The sequence below is a fragment of the Littorina saxatilis genome, linkage group LG17, assembly GCF_037325665.1.
Source record: "Littorina saxatilis isolate snail1 linkage group LG17, US_GU_Lsax_2.0, whole genome shotgun sequence".
Classification (NCBI taxonomy): Eukaryota; Metazoa; Mollusca; class Gastropoda; order Littorinimorpha; family Littorinidae; genus Littorina; species Littorina saxatilis.
In genome coordinates, this window is record NC_090261.1 from 17,793,657 (window position 1) to 17,809,115 (window position 15,459).

At 44.4% G+C, this 15,459-nt stretch overlaps 1 protein-coding gene across 3 annotated transcripts in view; it reads right to left on the reverse strand.

The window, feature by feature from the left end:
* Nucleotides 1-15,459, reverse strand: part of LOC138952778 (protein unc-79 homolog) — a 294,903-nt gene that overhangs the window by 113,101 nt on the left and 166,343 nt on the right. For all 3 annotated transcript variants that reach the window (XM_070324505.1, XM_070324504.1, XM_070324503.1), the window contains exons 18-22: nucleotides 12,310-12,588; nucleotides 11,423-11,717; nucleotides 10,746-10,843; nucleotides 10,267-10,415; nucleotides 9,418-9,575 (exon numbers count right to left, since the gene is read on the reverse strand). In XM_070324505.1, coding sequence (XP_070180606.1) covers nucleotides 9,418-9,575; nucleotides 10,267-10,415; nucleotides 10,746-10,843; nucleotides 11,423-11,717; nucleotides 12,310-12,588 — 979 coding nt within the window. The remainder of the gene's footprint in view (nucleotides 1-9,417; nucleotides 9,576-10,266; nucleotides 10,416-10,745; nucleotides 10,844-11,422; nucleotides 11,718-12,309; nucleotides 12,589-15,459) is intronic.

Consider the following 15,459-nt stretch of genomic DNA (forward strand, 5'->3'; position numbering starts at 1 on the left):
CTTAACACTACATCATTAAAAATACAGCTGTTTGTTGCATACGGTAGGGAAATAAAATGCCTTTGTAACACCTTTATTTAAGTGCAAACAGCCTTTTTGCACAGATCTACACCCACACGCATATGCCTAGTTGTTATTTTCAGAAATGAACCCTACTATAACAACAATCTGCTGATAACGATGTTGGTGTCACGCCAGTACAAGTTTGAACTTTTTCCATTTGAGGGAACACATGCACTCACCACCAGACTGAAGTCTCACTTGTTACAGTTTAGATTTAAAGGTGATCTAACACTAATACTGCTTGTAAATTGGGTGCTGCAGGGGTTGGCCCTAGATCTAAATGTACGTAGCTTCCGGATCTGAAAAGAGCACAGAGCAAACACCAAATGAGTGGTTATGTTCTGACAAATTCTTTATAAAGTTAAGACAGCAGGGGCGGATCAGTTGCTTTGTAAGGGGGGGTGCACTTTGAATCGAAAGTGAATGTGATGGGCGCGAAGCGCCCGAATTTGCTAGGGGGGTCCGTGGGCATGCCGCCCCGGAAAATTATTTGGCCCAAAGGAGCAAAATGGTGCCATCTGGTGCCATTTGAACTTAGAAATGGTCATAGAATCAGAAAAAAAAGGGGACGGGGATGTAGCTCAGTTGGTAGCGCGCTGGATTTGTATCCAGTTGGCCGCTGTCAGCGTGAGTTCGTCCCCACGTTCGGCGAGAGATTTATTTCTCAGAGTCAACTTTGTGTGCAGACTCTCCTCGGTGTCCGAACACCCCCGTGTGTACACGCAAGCACAAGACCAAGTGCGCACGAAAAAGATCCTGTAATCCATGTCAGAGTTCGGTGGGTTATAGAAACACGAAAATACCCAGCATGCTTCCTCCGAAAGCGGCGTATGGCTGCCTAAATGGCGGGGTAAAAACGGTCATACACGTAAAAGCCGTGGGAGTTTCAGCCCATGAACAAACAAACAGAAAAAAAAAGAAGATCACTAAAGACTTGATTTTTTTTTTTTTTTTTTTGCTGGAGGGGGGGTGCACCTGCACCCTGTGCACCCCCCCCTCGTCCGCCCCTGGACAGCAATGCTGAATGCTTACAGTATAATTTGTTTCGATACTCAGTACCTCTGGATTGTGTGCACCTACAGACTCAAGCACAGACTGTGACACAGTGATTCCACGAAAGCCGGCATCATGATGTAACAAACAACGATTTAGTGAAAATTACAACTTAAAACCATGATGAAATAAAGTATGTTATCGCTATGATTAAAGAAGAAACAGTTGCAATGCTCTTTTAATAAAAATAAACCAACAGATCACTGCTGGAGTCAAAAGAATCGGGTACTGCCAATCTAAAAATAGAAACGGGAATATTTGCTGTCTTGAAGCAGTGACTATTTGCTGCCAATTTTCTTTGTTGCTTAAGTTTTTAGTGCCAATATATGCTCAAAACTAAAAACATTATCACCATCTGAGTACAGCTACTTAACCTCAGACCGGCACGGTTGGCCTAGTGGTAAGGCGTCCGCCCCGTGATCGAGAGGTCGTGGGTTCGAACCCCGGCCGGGTCATACCTAAGACTTTAAAATTGGCAATCTAGTGGCTGCTCCGCCTGGCGTCTGGCATTATGGGGTTAGTGCTAGGACTGGTTGGTCCGGTGTCAGAATAATGTGACTGGGTGAGACATGAAGCCTGTGCTGCGACTTCTGTCTTGTGTGTGGCGCACGTTATATGTCAAAGCAGCACCGCCCTGATATGGCCCTTCGTGGTCGGCTGGGCGTTAAGCAAACAAACAAACAAAATACTTAACCTCAGGCTCAAATAAACTCGCTGTGCTGAAATATCAGCTTGCAAATAATCCTGACTGTCAATCGCGAAAGTTTGCTACAATGGCGACCAGAGCACAGGCGCACCAAAAATATATCAGGAAAACCATGGTCATAGCAAGCAAAGTATTGATCTTTTTAAAATTCTGTCAACATGCAACAATAATTTAATCAATAAACTGTTTGTGTTGTTATTTTGAGTGCATAAAAGGGCTTGTCCTTAGAATAAAGTAAATGGGAATTTCTGTAGCGAGTCATCCAAAGATATCTTCGAATAGTCAAGGGAGTGAACTGGTAAGAGTTAAGCAATATGATGTCACATTTCGACTCAAACTTGTTATTAGGTGTAATTACAAGCACATGATCTTACAAGCCCCCAACCACAATTACCTTCACTCAACACGCAGTGATACATGTGTCCTTTGACCGTCTCTACAAATAGACTTAAACTAGACAAATAGACAACTGGACTTAAAATACAATATGGGATTCTGGGACTACTTTTCAAAGGCATTTATGCACTAAATTCGATTTTCAATACACGACTTAAAACCTTTGGAATGAATTAAAATGAATAAATTCAAGACTAACGAGTTGAAAAAATTAAAAAAGGTAAAAAGTTGAGAATATCAAATTTCATAAATAAATTTTGATTTAATTAATATACTTACCAACTCACATATATAGCAATAACTTCGTTTGGTTGCTAAGACATTGAAGCACTCTTACATGGTAACATGGGGAGATAACTCTAAAACAAAAACCACATGCCATATAAGGCACGGTCCGTGGTGGTTATCTCCCCTACCGGTGCCCTGCGCATGCGCAGGCTGTATACCGGTAATACTCATTCCGTTCTGAAACACATACCCCTTCATACAATTTGCGGGGCAGGTTGGGAGGGAATTTGATATGTGAGTTGGTAAGTATATTAATTAAATCAAAATTTATTTATGAAATTTGATATTAAATTACATATTCTTACTCAACTCACATATATAGCAGATTGCTAATCTAGGTGGTGGGTAAATTTACTCACAGTTAACATCTTGTAAGTATCTGGCCTGCAGCTACAATAGCTGGCAGACCGAAAGTACTGAACTGCCGGGCACCAGATACGACCCGTAGGTAAACATATTAAAAGGCATCTTCTGATGTCTAGTAGATGTGTACTATAATAGCGGGTACTTAAAATATCCCGCAGATAGAAACTCATGACTACGTTCTTGCACGTTCAATGAGCTGCATTTATGACTTATGTAAGTCTCTCAGACTTGAGAACAGGTAAAGAAGAGGCCCACACTCTGACTTCTTGAGTCTGTGCTGCCTGAAGAGGGAGGACTGACTGCCCCCGCCCCCCTTTTCTTGCCACCACTGTAGGCATGCCTAACCAATGTGGCAGACCATCTAGCTAAGGTTGACTTCAAAAAGTCATTGCCTCTACAAGAGTTGATGGAAATAAACAAAAAGCCTTTGTTCTGATGATCTAAACGGATCAGTGCGAGTTAGAAATATATCTAAAACTCGAAATGTTCAATAGGCTAATATGGCTCTAACAGAGCCAAAATATTGCAAGTGGATTGAATTGTATTATCGGAGCTGGTTCCTCAGGTTTCTGATTATTTGCCAGAAATTTGAATTAAATCTAAGCGCTATAGATCAGTCTTTCTCCAAAGAGATGTCTATAGCAAAACCAGATAGAAAATGCACCTACTCCCACTTCTCTCAGAAGCTACTAGAGTAAGTATGACCGCTTCTCGTGTTTAGATTAGTAAGGCTAATTTTGTCAAGGATTAAACAATCCGATCTCAAAAGCTCCAAAACTAGGAGCAAATCCCAAGTCGGGACTGGAGATTTGTTTTCAGCCAACCAAAGGGAGGCTCCCTTAGTCACAATGGCTATAAAGAGCCCGAGTGAAAAAATTTTGCGACCTAGCTGCTTCAGTGCAACTGATATCGCGTAACGTCTTAAAACAGAGACGTGGGGGAAAATTCAGAAAGCCAGAATAGGTGGTTCGCCACCTGCAATGAACGGAGAGAAATGGAGTTCTTTCCGTTAATATTACGCCATTTGTTCCAAGCCAGTCAATGTGACATGGAAACTAAGACGCTGAACCCTTATGGGATCTCTAGACCAAATCCAGAGTTGAGGCAGAAGCCCCTGAGCGTCTCAATGATTCCCGTACAGTAGACACCCGTGTGGATCGAGTGTAAAAAACAGCGCCCTCTTGCCAGCTTTAAGGGCCTTAAGGGCTGGCAACCAATGAAAATGGGCCCATAATGTGCGACCGACAGGCCGCTCAAAGTAAAATCGAGAGTATTATCCGGGAACGGGGAGACGAACATTTAGCAGAAGGTGATAGTACCGAGAGGCAAAAAAACTTCTATCAGCGGCTTCTCCAAATTCACCAGAAGGAGTAGAAGCGCGTAGTGAGATAGAGTCCAAACCGTGTGGACATACTTGCCCGACTGACTTAGAGAGTCTGCCAAGTCATAGAGCCTCTCAGAAAGGTACTTCACTGCTAATAAGATCTCGTGGTGATAACACCACATTAAAATCTCGCATGCTCGATGTGGCAACGATAAGGAGCGAGATGCCCCCCTTGCTTATTGAGAAAAAGGCCACTGTGGTGTTGTACGTCTGATTGAAACAGCACATGTTCTCGCCTGACAAGGGGAAAGAATTCCACAAGAGACAGAAGAACTGCTTCGCTGGTGGAGAGAGAATCAATGGGAACGCCTTGCCTGAGCAAAGGTGTGAGAATCCAATGATTGGTTGTGTCTGTGAACCAGACGAGAAACGACACTAACATGATCCAGCTCTTTGTTTGATTGCTTAGAATCGAAATAAAATGTAGCCACTTACGATCTCTTTTGTGTATCCAAAGGTGGGAGTAAACATCGGCACGATCTTTGTAAGTGATCCAAGAAAGGACCTCAATAAAGTGGTAGTCCTAATCCCCCTCTAGCCGCTGTGGTAAAACACAAAGGCAGAAAGCAGCGTGAAGCCAAGCACTAAGACTCCAGTTGACATAACTGTCAATAGTATGAATGAAAACGTGCTATTGATTGTCCACTGAACCCGACCGCTAAGGCGCCCCGAGGGGATAAAGTGGTGGGTAGTTGGCAACGTGCCATGTCCGGAAGATAAAAGCCAAGCTGAGAAAGGACAGCTTAGCGCTTTTCCTTGATAAGACAGGCCGAGGGCTTTTCTTTGCTGTGAGCTTCTCTTTGTTAGAGAAGAGACCGCGTGCAAAGAAGAAGATTCGAAGAGAACCCTCGAGCAAGGAAGAGATTTAAGTCTCACCGACAAAACAATACATTCGGCCGAGCCCTTTTCTCAGGTGAACAGCAAAGCTAAATCCTTTATATATGTGTCCCGACCGAACACAAAGGCATCCCGTGAGTACGTAACCGCACAAGGGAAAGAACGAATCAAAGTCTTGATCAAAGACGATAATAGAAAGAAGCGCGGCCACAATCTTCTACAGCCAGGAGATAATTGTTCTTACAAACAGACAGTTTCTCCTTACTATAAACATTAAGATGTATGATCGTCAAGTCCGGTGCAACCGGGAGCGGTTCCGTTGTAAGAAGAAAAGAACCAACAAAGTTCTTAGGCTTGGTGAAACCGAGGCCTACGGATAGCGCTCAGCGCGTGATGCGTTACTTGCGCGAGTGACGCAAGCGAAAGCGACACCGCCTCGTTGTCCACAAAGGAAGTTGTGACAAAGGAGAACCATTTGGAAAAAACTTCCAAAATTTCAAATGCCCCCGAGGGAGGATCTAAGAACTTAAAGTTCGAAAATTTCCTGAAATAAGGTTCAAACCAGCTGAATGTGACGCAAGCCACAGCAAACCTGAAGCAGGAGCCTCCCCATAAGATGCCGGCAAAGGCAGAAGTGGGGTAAAAGATCGTTTGAGAAAACTTTCATAAGTTGAAAAACCACCAAAGCAGACTCTAAAACTTAAAGTTCGCAGATTGTTCCTGAGAAGGAGCAAAATCAGCCAAAGCTGATGGTGAAGTAACGGCAGATGACTATGCTACTGCTAACCCCTCAGGGAAACAGTGCGTATTAATCTCTGCTGCTAGTGCCAAAACGATGGCAGCTTCCTGTTCAGTAGTATCCCAACGATCGTTGAAAGGACGAGAACCGGAAACCAATCCCGGCAAGGCAACATCTGCCGAAACCGGAAAAGGTTGGGGAAAACAAATTTCCGGAAGCCAGAACTCCGCGAACGGATGTACCATCCACCTCCCTTGTGCCAGCCACAAAGCTGGGGGAGGAAGCGGATGCAGCCCGTGGAAAGGCAGAGGAAGCCGCAAAAGCGGAACCGGAAGCCAAAGACTGATGATTGCCGACTGCCAACACCAAAGTGTTAACGGCGGAAGGCAAAACCATCCTGCTACCGGAAGCGACAGCCGCCGAAGCCATCTTGCCTAATGGCAAGGCAAAGGAAGAAATCAAAGGTCTGCCAGTGCTAGCGAGACGAAGCTTCCGGTTGGTGGTCGCAGAATGATGAGCCACACGACCAGGAGCAGCAAGCCAGGGCTGAGCCTCTGCAGGAGCGTCCCCATGAGCCGATAACAGCGGAAGAGGAACATCGCTCTGATAAACTTTTGCAAGCTGATAAGCCACAGCAGGTGACTCTAAAAACTTGAAGTTCTCAGCCCGTTCCTGAGAAGAAGCGAAATCAGCAAAAGCTGATGGAGGAGGAGCAGCTGAAGAGGTTGCCGCAGACACCCCTTCCGAGAGGTAGTGTGCAGAAACCTCCGCTGCCAAAGCCAACAAAAGATGTAGCTTCGCCGGAAGTCGGCGAGGAGCTTCCTCATCTGCATCTGACGCTTCTTCTTCCATATCCTGCTCATCCCCAACAGAAGCATCATAACGATCATCTGAAGGATGTCCAGCAGAACCGAAATCCGATGAGGCAACTTGAGCCGAAACCGGAAGTGGTTGTGAAAAAATTTCCGGAAACCGGAACTCCGTGGAGGGGACCACCATCCGTCGGCCCAATGCCAGCTGTAAGGCTGGGAAAGGAAGCGGATGTAGCCTGAGAAACGCCAGCGGAAGCCGCAAAAGCGGAACCGGAAGCCACAGGCTGATGAATGCCTCCTGCCGACAGCGAAGTGCTACCAGCGGAAGGCAAACCCCTCCTACCACCGGAAGCCGCCCCGACCGAAACGGGGGGAGCGGAACCAGCAGAGGACTGTATAGCATGAGCATCGACCAGCCCCAATAAATTGGAACCGGAAGATCCTGTAACCTGTCTACCGGAAGCCGCCCCGACCGAAACGGGGGGAGCGGAACCAGCAGACACATGCCCTTCACATCCCACGCCCGGGGCCGCAATGGAGCCGGGTTGGTTTGTGGAAAAACCCTTACTGCCGGTGTGCAATTCCGCCGAAATGGAAACCGACGTCAAAGGTTTGCGTACTTCGCCAAGAACACCCGAAGGTGCTGATGTCCTAGACTCAGACAAGAACTTGTCGAAAGATGAGTCCGACATTTCCAACACCGTCGTTGGACCTGCGACCACGCCAGCGGACGTGACCGTCGCAGTAGGTTCGGAGCGAACCCGCGCAAGCGAATGAACATTTGCAACACCCGAGGGAAGAGGCAGAGCAGCACACGAGGCTATTTGCCCTTTCCGACGAGATCAAAACATGCCCTCTGTCTTAAAAGACGATAAGATCGCCAGCAAATCGGCTTTAGTCAAAGCTAAAACAGCGCTAGGCGCTTAAACTTTCTGGAAGAAGCCGCAACAGACGAGGTAGGTTCGTCAATCGAAACCGAACACAATTCATCATTCGCCGGGTTGAAAACGTAAACAGAAACGTTATCGCTCAGTGAAAATTTTCTGAGTACGAGACGCAGTGGTAGTAGCCACCTTAACTTTAGATTTGGTCGCATTGCCTGACTGAGAACTGGGAGAGCAAGCCTGACTGGTCGAACTCCGAGTTTTCTCTCTCTCCTTATCTTAAGGTTTGTCCGCCATTTTGTATGACAAAACTGAACCAAAACACAAGTTGCAACACGCTCCAAAAGTTAAATCAAACGCGTCTCGGTAATAAAAATGAAAGCTCTCACCCAATACTTGAAGTAGAGATGAAACAACAACAGCGTTACCAAGATTCGATGGTCAGTCACCGCCGTGAAGACCAATAGCTTAAGATCAAAGCCAGAGTACTACAGCACGTCTTGCTCCGTGCGTTGAAGAAAAAGGAATGAGTATTACCGGTATACAGCCTGCGCATGCGCAGGGCACCGGTAGGGGAGATAACCACCACGGACCGTGCCTTATATGGCATGTGGTTTTTGTTTTAGAGTTATCTCCCCATGTTACCATGTAAGAGTGCTTCAATGTCTTAGCAACCAAACGAAGTTATTGCTATATATGTGAGTTGAGTAAGAATATGTAATTTAAAACAAAGTTACACAAATTCTTGCTGGTTACGCGAATCGAACCCGTGACCGCCGGGTCAGTGGGCAAACGCTCTGCCAGCGAGCCAACCCGGTACACAGTTGTCCGGGGTGAAAATAGAAAATTGAACTTCAAACATGCATTATATGGTCTGGGTGGCCGAGTGGTAACACACTTGCGCTCGGAAGCGAGAGGTTGCGTGTTCGACCCTGGGTCAGGCCGCAATTTTCTCCCCCCTTTCCTAACCTAGGTGGTGGGTTAAGTGCTAGTCTTTCGGATGAGACGAAAAACCGAGGCCCCTTCGTGTACACTACATTGGGGTGTGCACGTTAAAGATCCCACGATTGACAAAAGGGTCTTTCCTGGCAAAATTGTATAGGCATAGATAAAAATGTCCACCAAATACCCGTTTGACTTGGAATAAAGGCCGTGAAAGGTGAATGCTCGCCTAATAGGCTACTGAGCTTTACTGGCCGATGTGAATGCGTTATATATTGTGTGTAAAAAATGTCTGTTTGTCTGTCTGTCTGTAAAAAATTCCATTTCAAACGGCAGAAATTAATATGTAAGCGCCTAGGGCTATATCTAGATTAGGCGCATAAAAAAAATGATCACAATAATAATAATAATAATACGTGAGTTCTTGAGCATGTGTCAACTCATCGGTTTCCGAATTTATCCGTTCGTATTTGTGTATTGTATGTTCTGCGTATTGTACATTCAAGGTAAGTGAAGTTGATAACTAACCCTATAGTCGGTCAAATCACCTTCACCTTTGTATGAGTTTGGAAAGCAATCTCAAGTAGCGTTAATTTCAGGCGTGACCGACATTATGTTATAATTTCTGGCTCCGAAATGAATCGACCAATTGTCGAAAAGGCGCCGACATCATTGTATGAAACGATTTCCCTACCCAGACTATTTGAGACTTGGAAGATTTAGTTTAGGACGACGATGCTCTGTGGCCGGTTTAGTATATAAAGGGAAGCAAGCGGTTAAAAACGGGCATCGACAGAGTCAATGAAGGGTGATACCAACTTGTAGATAATATATCTGTGGTGTAATCTATGTAAACAGATTTTGAAGCATTTCTGCTCAGAAGGATCACAAGGAAAAAAACATAGTTCTTGTCTAAAGGGTTTACAAGGTTCAAAGCTAAGACCAACCTGCCCCGAAGCGAACCTTCCAGTCGTCATGGGAGAAGTCATTCTCCACAAGATGCCAGAGGACCGAGGCGCCGGTGGCGAGTGTCATGCAGTGCAGCAGCAAGGGCACCACCAGCGTGGCCAGGTGAGAGTGTTCTGTCTGCAGCAGCTTCCACAGGCTGTGGACACAATGCAACAACCACACTCAATCTGCACTGCTGGTGGAAAGGTGAGAGTGTTCTGTCTGAAGCAGCTTCCACAGGCTGTGGACACATTATGCAACAATCACACTCAATCTGCACTGCTGGTGGAATTCTCAGGTGAGAGTGTTCTGTCTGTAGCAGCTTCCAAAGGCTGTGCACATAATGCAACAAACACACTCAATCTGCACTTCTGGTGTAAAGGCACAGAGACAATGACACAGAGAGAGAGAGAGAGAGAGAGAGAGAGAGAGAGAGAGAGAGAGAGAGAGAGAGAGAGAGAGAGAGAGAGAGAGAAAGAGAGAAATAGAGACAGAGAGAGACAGAGACATAGATAGAGACAGAGAGACAGAGACAGAGAGAGAGAGAGTCCAAATATTAAAGACAAAATCATATAGCAAATATTCCAGCTGTGTGTCAGAATAATTCAGGAACAATATTTTTGCTTCAGTCTCCCCAAGCTACCTTTCATAAACCTTTCAACAACGGCCCCCAAACCAATCAGCTGAACAAATGCATAGGCAGACAAACAGACTTACAGATAAAAACAACGCCTAAAAAACAAAATCTGCATATCTCCACACTTTTAAGCACATGTAAGACACTGAATTACAGCTGCAATATTTTCCAACTCATCCCCATCCTAACAAGAGATGTAAAAGCCACTGACCTTGGTAAGAAGGACTTGCGTAGAGCGTAAGTGATGTAGTCTTTGTACTGGTTGATAGTGTAATTTAGACTCTCGCCATGAAGTATCAGCATTTTCAGCGACGACAGCAAGGCAAACAAAGCGTCTGTGTCTGTCACCTCAGATAGTGACTGTTGACCATACACATATTAACATCAGATTACATAATGAAAAAAAGCTGTCAGAGCTTTTTCTGTTTATTACTTTGGCAGATGACTGTGAGTAAGAAAACAACAACAACGAAATAGAAGAGAAAAAAAGCGCCCCCAAAAAAATGCATGTCACCATGAAATACGCATGACACTGGCCTGCTATGTATTTTTGTTATGAAAGTTTCCAACAGGGAAGAGACAAAGTCATTGAATTTAAGTTTTAACTGGCTCTTGAATCACTTCACTACCTCATAATCATAGATTCCTCTAACACTCTGTGTTTTCCTCTCCCACGCCCACAACAATCACCTGTGTCAGAGCGTCATACAGCTGCAGGTACACTGGAAACGTGGATACATGAAAATCCTGTTCCTTCTCTTCGCTACTTGGAGAAGTCTCTCCCCCTGCTGCAAACAATCAGAAACAAGTAATTCATTGACTCCTCTCTGCTGACACAACCCCCTCCAATCCCATCCCTATTCTCTTTGATAAATTTACACTGGTACTGAAAGTAGTACTGGTACAATTATAAAATATTTATGGCATACTGGTATTTTGTGCAGGTATACCAACACACTACACGCCAACCTACAACTAACACACTCAAAACTCCAGCCCCCTCCAGTTATTAATCATTTACTGTTGCTGTAATATGTAGAACATGCATACAACAGGAAAAGAAAAGTAGAACCACAATGAAACATAATGAAAGTCATATCAGACACACACTCTCCATCCAGCTTGACAGAAACATCCACAAGTGCTGGTACACAAGTCTGGACACCATGCCGACAGATCCACAAACCAGTTGTTATATCAGATACATGTACAAACACTACAAGTCATGGCAAAGAACAGGCAAAAATCGTGGCTTTTCTACTTGCCGCTGCTGAAGTGAAGAAAACGTCTCTTCGAATTGTGACAAAACTTGACATAATGTAATCCCTAAAACACTCTCCACCCTAAAGGCATGCACAAAAACTCACTAGGAGACTCAGAAATGGTGTGTTGATACTGCTGCTTGACCTCATCAGCCCTGGGCAGGTCTTTTGCTGGCAGCTTCAGCGGGTCCCGGGGGCACACATGCTCCATGAGCTGTGAGGCCAGCTGGTGCCAGAGCGCAATGTTCTGGCAAAACATGCAGTTGACCTTCTTGGTCTCATTCTCACAGGAGTGCTGCCCATCCCAGGGCTTGCGGATCATGTGCGTCAGCAAGGCCATCACCTGACGGCTCGTTTCATTGTAGATGCCCAGGTGACGAGGTGACTCCTGCAGTTCCATCTACACCAAACAAACACACTTTCAAGCAACTTCATTTCCTGGCAGGTCAGTAACCATGCCAGTTATGTACATCTCCACTTAATTTAACCTCCTCTCTAAAATGTCATCATTTAAAAATGGTCACTTGCATCATGAATCAGAATCGACCTTATTTTTGTTAATCTTACTGTTTATGATTACTTGACTTATATTAAGTACAACCTGTTTTTTTGTTTTTCAGAATGACACTACAATGCTTCATTTTGTCAGCGCGCATGCACTATTCCTGCGCCATTGTTGAAAGTGACACATGGCATTCCCAAGCGTGAAACGTAGGAAAACTAGATTGACTGAAAATTATGCCCAGGCAGCACCCCCGGGGGTTAGAGGATCCAGAAGGGCAACGCCCCCCAGCTTAAAACGATTTTTGGTATTTTAAAGGTGGTTTAGTGGCCTCCTGACCACTAAGTTTTTTAAGTTTTGAAAAAATGAAGCATTGCATTATCGATTTACTGATTTAGCAGACAAGACTGAAAACGACTAATAGTTTTGTAATTGTTATCCCCGTAGCAGTCACCTAGACTTGGGCAAGTTGTGAGATGAAGGTCCCCACCTGTTTGAGCAGAATGTCCAGCATGATGATGAAGCACGGCAGCACCAGCTCTGTCTCCCTGTCATACAGGTCATAGGGGTCAGAGACGTGGGGCAGTTTCTGTGGACTCATGGGCGACACAGACTCTCCCCCCTGCAGGGATGCACGCAGAAAGGCAGGCTGGGGCTGAGCCTGCAGGTCAGCCGCGTCCTCTGTGTCCGACTGGATGCTCTCCACGCCCACCTTGAAGACACGCAGCAGCAGGTGCATGGGGATGATGATGTCCAGGCTGGAGAGAATCTGTTACAATACAGATCACAGTGATACAGCTGTCCATTCTCAGGCCACAACACAAAGTGAGCAAGCATATTTCCAGCTCGAAAACACTGCAAAAGGACCAAACATACCAATGTAATTTCACACACATGACAAACAAGTTATGATGAAAGTATGTTCATGACAAAGGAACCATTGATTTACAAAATCAAGCCAAGAAACAAACAAGAAGGGCAAAGCCATACGACTCACATGCTTGACCTTGACCTTTACATGACCTTGACCTTTAGGGTCAAGGTCAAGTAACTAAACCTAGCAATGACATCATACACTAAGAACTGCTTTACACATTTTTCCTACCAAAATACATGTGACCTTGACCCAAGGTCAAGGTCATCCAAGGTCATGCAACACAAAGCTGTTAATTCAAGACAAAGGAAGTACAATGGTGCTTATTGGCTCTTTCTACCATGAGATATGGTCACTTTTAGTGGTTCACTACCTTATTTTGGTCACATTTCATAAGGGTCAAAGTGACCTTGACCATGATCATATGTGACCAAATGTGTCTCATGATGAAAGCATAACATGTGCCCCACATAATTTTTAAGTTTGAAACAGTTATCTTCCATAGTGCAGGGTCAAGGTCACTTCAAAATATGTATACAATCCAACTTTGAAGAGCTCCTGTGACCTTGACCTTGAAGCAAGGTAAACCAAACTGGTATCAAAAGATGGGGCTTACTTTGCCCTATATATCATATATAGGTGAGGTATTAAATCTCAAAAACTTCAGAGAAAATGCGAAAATGTGAAAAATGGTCGTTTTTAAGACAACAATTACGGCCCCTGTGACCTTGAACTTGAAGTGAGGTCAAGTTGCCGCACATGTTTTTTGAGATCTTGTAACCATACACCATCAGGCCACATCAGGTGTTGATAGACTTAATAGTGTCCAAGAAAATCCAACGTTAAAGTTTTCCGGACGGACGGACGGACGCCGGGACGGACGGACGGACGGACGGACGACTCGGGTGAGTACATAGACTCACTTTTGCTTCGCATGTGAGTCAAAAAAGACCAAAGAGACTTCAGCATTCCATAAAATCCAGGGCTGCTTTGCCACTTAGACTGAAAATATTGGTCTTTAATTCAGCCAATGTGGGTTTGAGTGAGAACATCATTTTGATCTCATCTTTGAAGAGGTGTGTTTATTACAGAACTAATAACCACCATTGTCATCATTTTCACGAGTTTTCATTCACAAACACCTGGGAAATAAATCTCATGTTCCCCATGAAATAACTCGAGGTGGTGAATGGGTTTGAGCTTTCAGGTGAAACGTGGATTGTCAAAGTAAAAGCCAATCAGGCTGATTGTTTGATGTATGGAACCATCGCGGCTTTGGATTTGTGTTGCCGAGGACAACGATTGTAAGCATTCACTCTCAAAGATCCAACCAATGTTGATAATTACCGCGGCGACTCATGGTCAATTTGCAACTTGTCTCTGTAATCGCAAAATCCACAACGAAAAGTCATAAACACTGAAAAGAAAAGAAATATGCTCAACACTTACTGAACTCACAGGTTATGATCGCAGCTCTGTACATTTTCAGACTGGAAGAAAAGCGTCAACAAGCTACGTTTGACGTCACATACAAGTTTGACGTGTTATCTCGTGCTACTGTGACAATGCTTTGTGGCCCGGAGTTGGATTCTAAAAATTCGTCTCCCTGTGGGTTATTGTGCATTTTGTTGCACAACCAAAATGATGACAAAAACGATGTTTGGTGGCTTGTTGTCAGACCAGCATTTTGTTGTTGGTCCTCGGGGAGCATATCGCCTTTTGTCTCATATTTATCAACCGCGGCCTTCGGCCTTGGTCGATAAAGATGAAACAAAAGACGATATGGTCCCCTTGGACCAACAAAAAAGCTGGTCTGTCAACAAGCCACCAAACATCTTATATTGTCATCATTTTCTTTTCACAAGTTTTAATTCACAAGCAGCTGGGAAATAAATCTCATGTTTCCATTGCAATAAATCCCCGGTTCCCATAGTTGCAGGAAGCGGGTTACATGGATTATCAAAAGCAAACCCAATCGAAACGCACTGGGATTATTCGGCTCTTTTCATTGGCGTTTCCCCAGACCTGGACAGGCAGACGACACTGCTTCGCAAAGTTCTAAAAACAAACTGGTAAAGGGCAATTCCAAAAAAAAATGCTCACCTAAGCCTGAAATTCAAAATGGAATTGACGGCTTTTTCACCGTACATATGCCATGAGAGATGTTTATAGTTACTCATACTATTCATCGTTTGCCTCTTATTCACTCCCCTTGCATGCCACCATTTTGTTTTTGATGCCATTTGGGAACGCGCCGTGTGAAGTCAATTTATGACAACTTTTGAGAATGTCATCGCGTGTGCTAGTTTTCATTGTTTTGGTTTCGAAAATTAGTCAGAGTTGCTAGAGAAGCCTTAAACTATCGTTTGATCTGTTTTTCAAATATTTAATGATAATACCTTTTGAGATATATTCGAAACATTTTCCACCCCAAAATGGTGCCACGTCAGTGACGTTTTGGGTATAAAAACTTTTTGCGGCGATGAACCGATCGGTTGATTTATTTCTTTTTTTGAGTTTTCTTAGCTTTTCAATGGAGGAGTCCAACCATGTGATTTGTGTTTGTTTGTCCCCATTTTGTTGTGCACAAAGTGCGTCACTGACTGACGTGGCACTGTTTTGTAACGTCTGTGGCACTTTGGTTCAATGTGTACTTGTTACTGGTAGATTTTAACAAATTTCTTTGTGATATTCTTTTATTTTCTAACTCAGGTAAACACAGTTGTTACTGGAGAAAGCTGAGCACAAAAAGGAGAGCATTTGGCC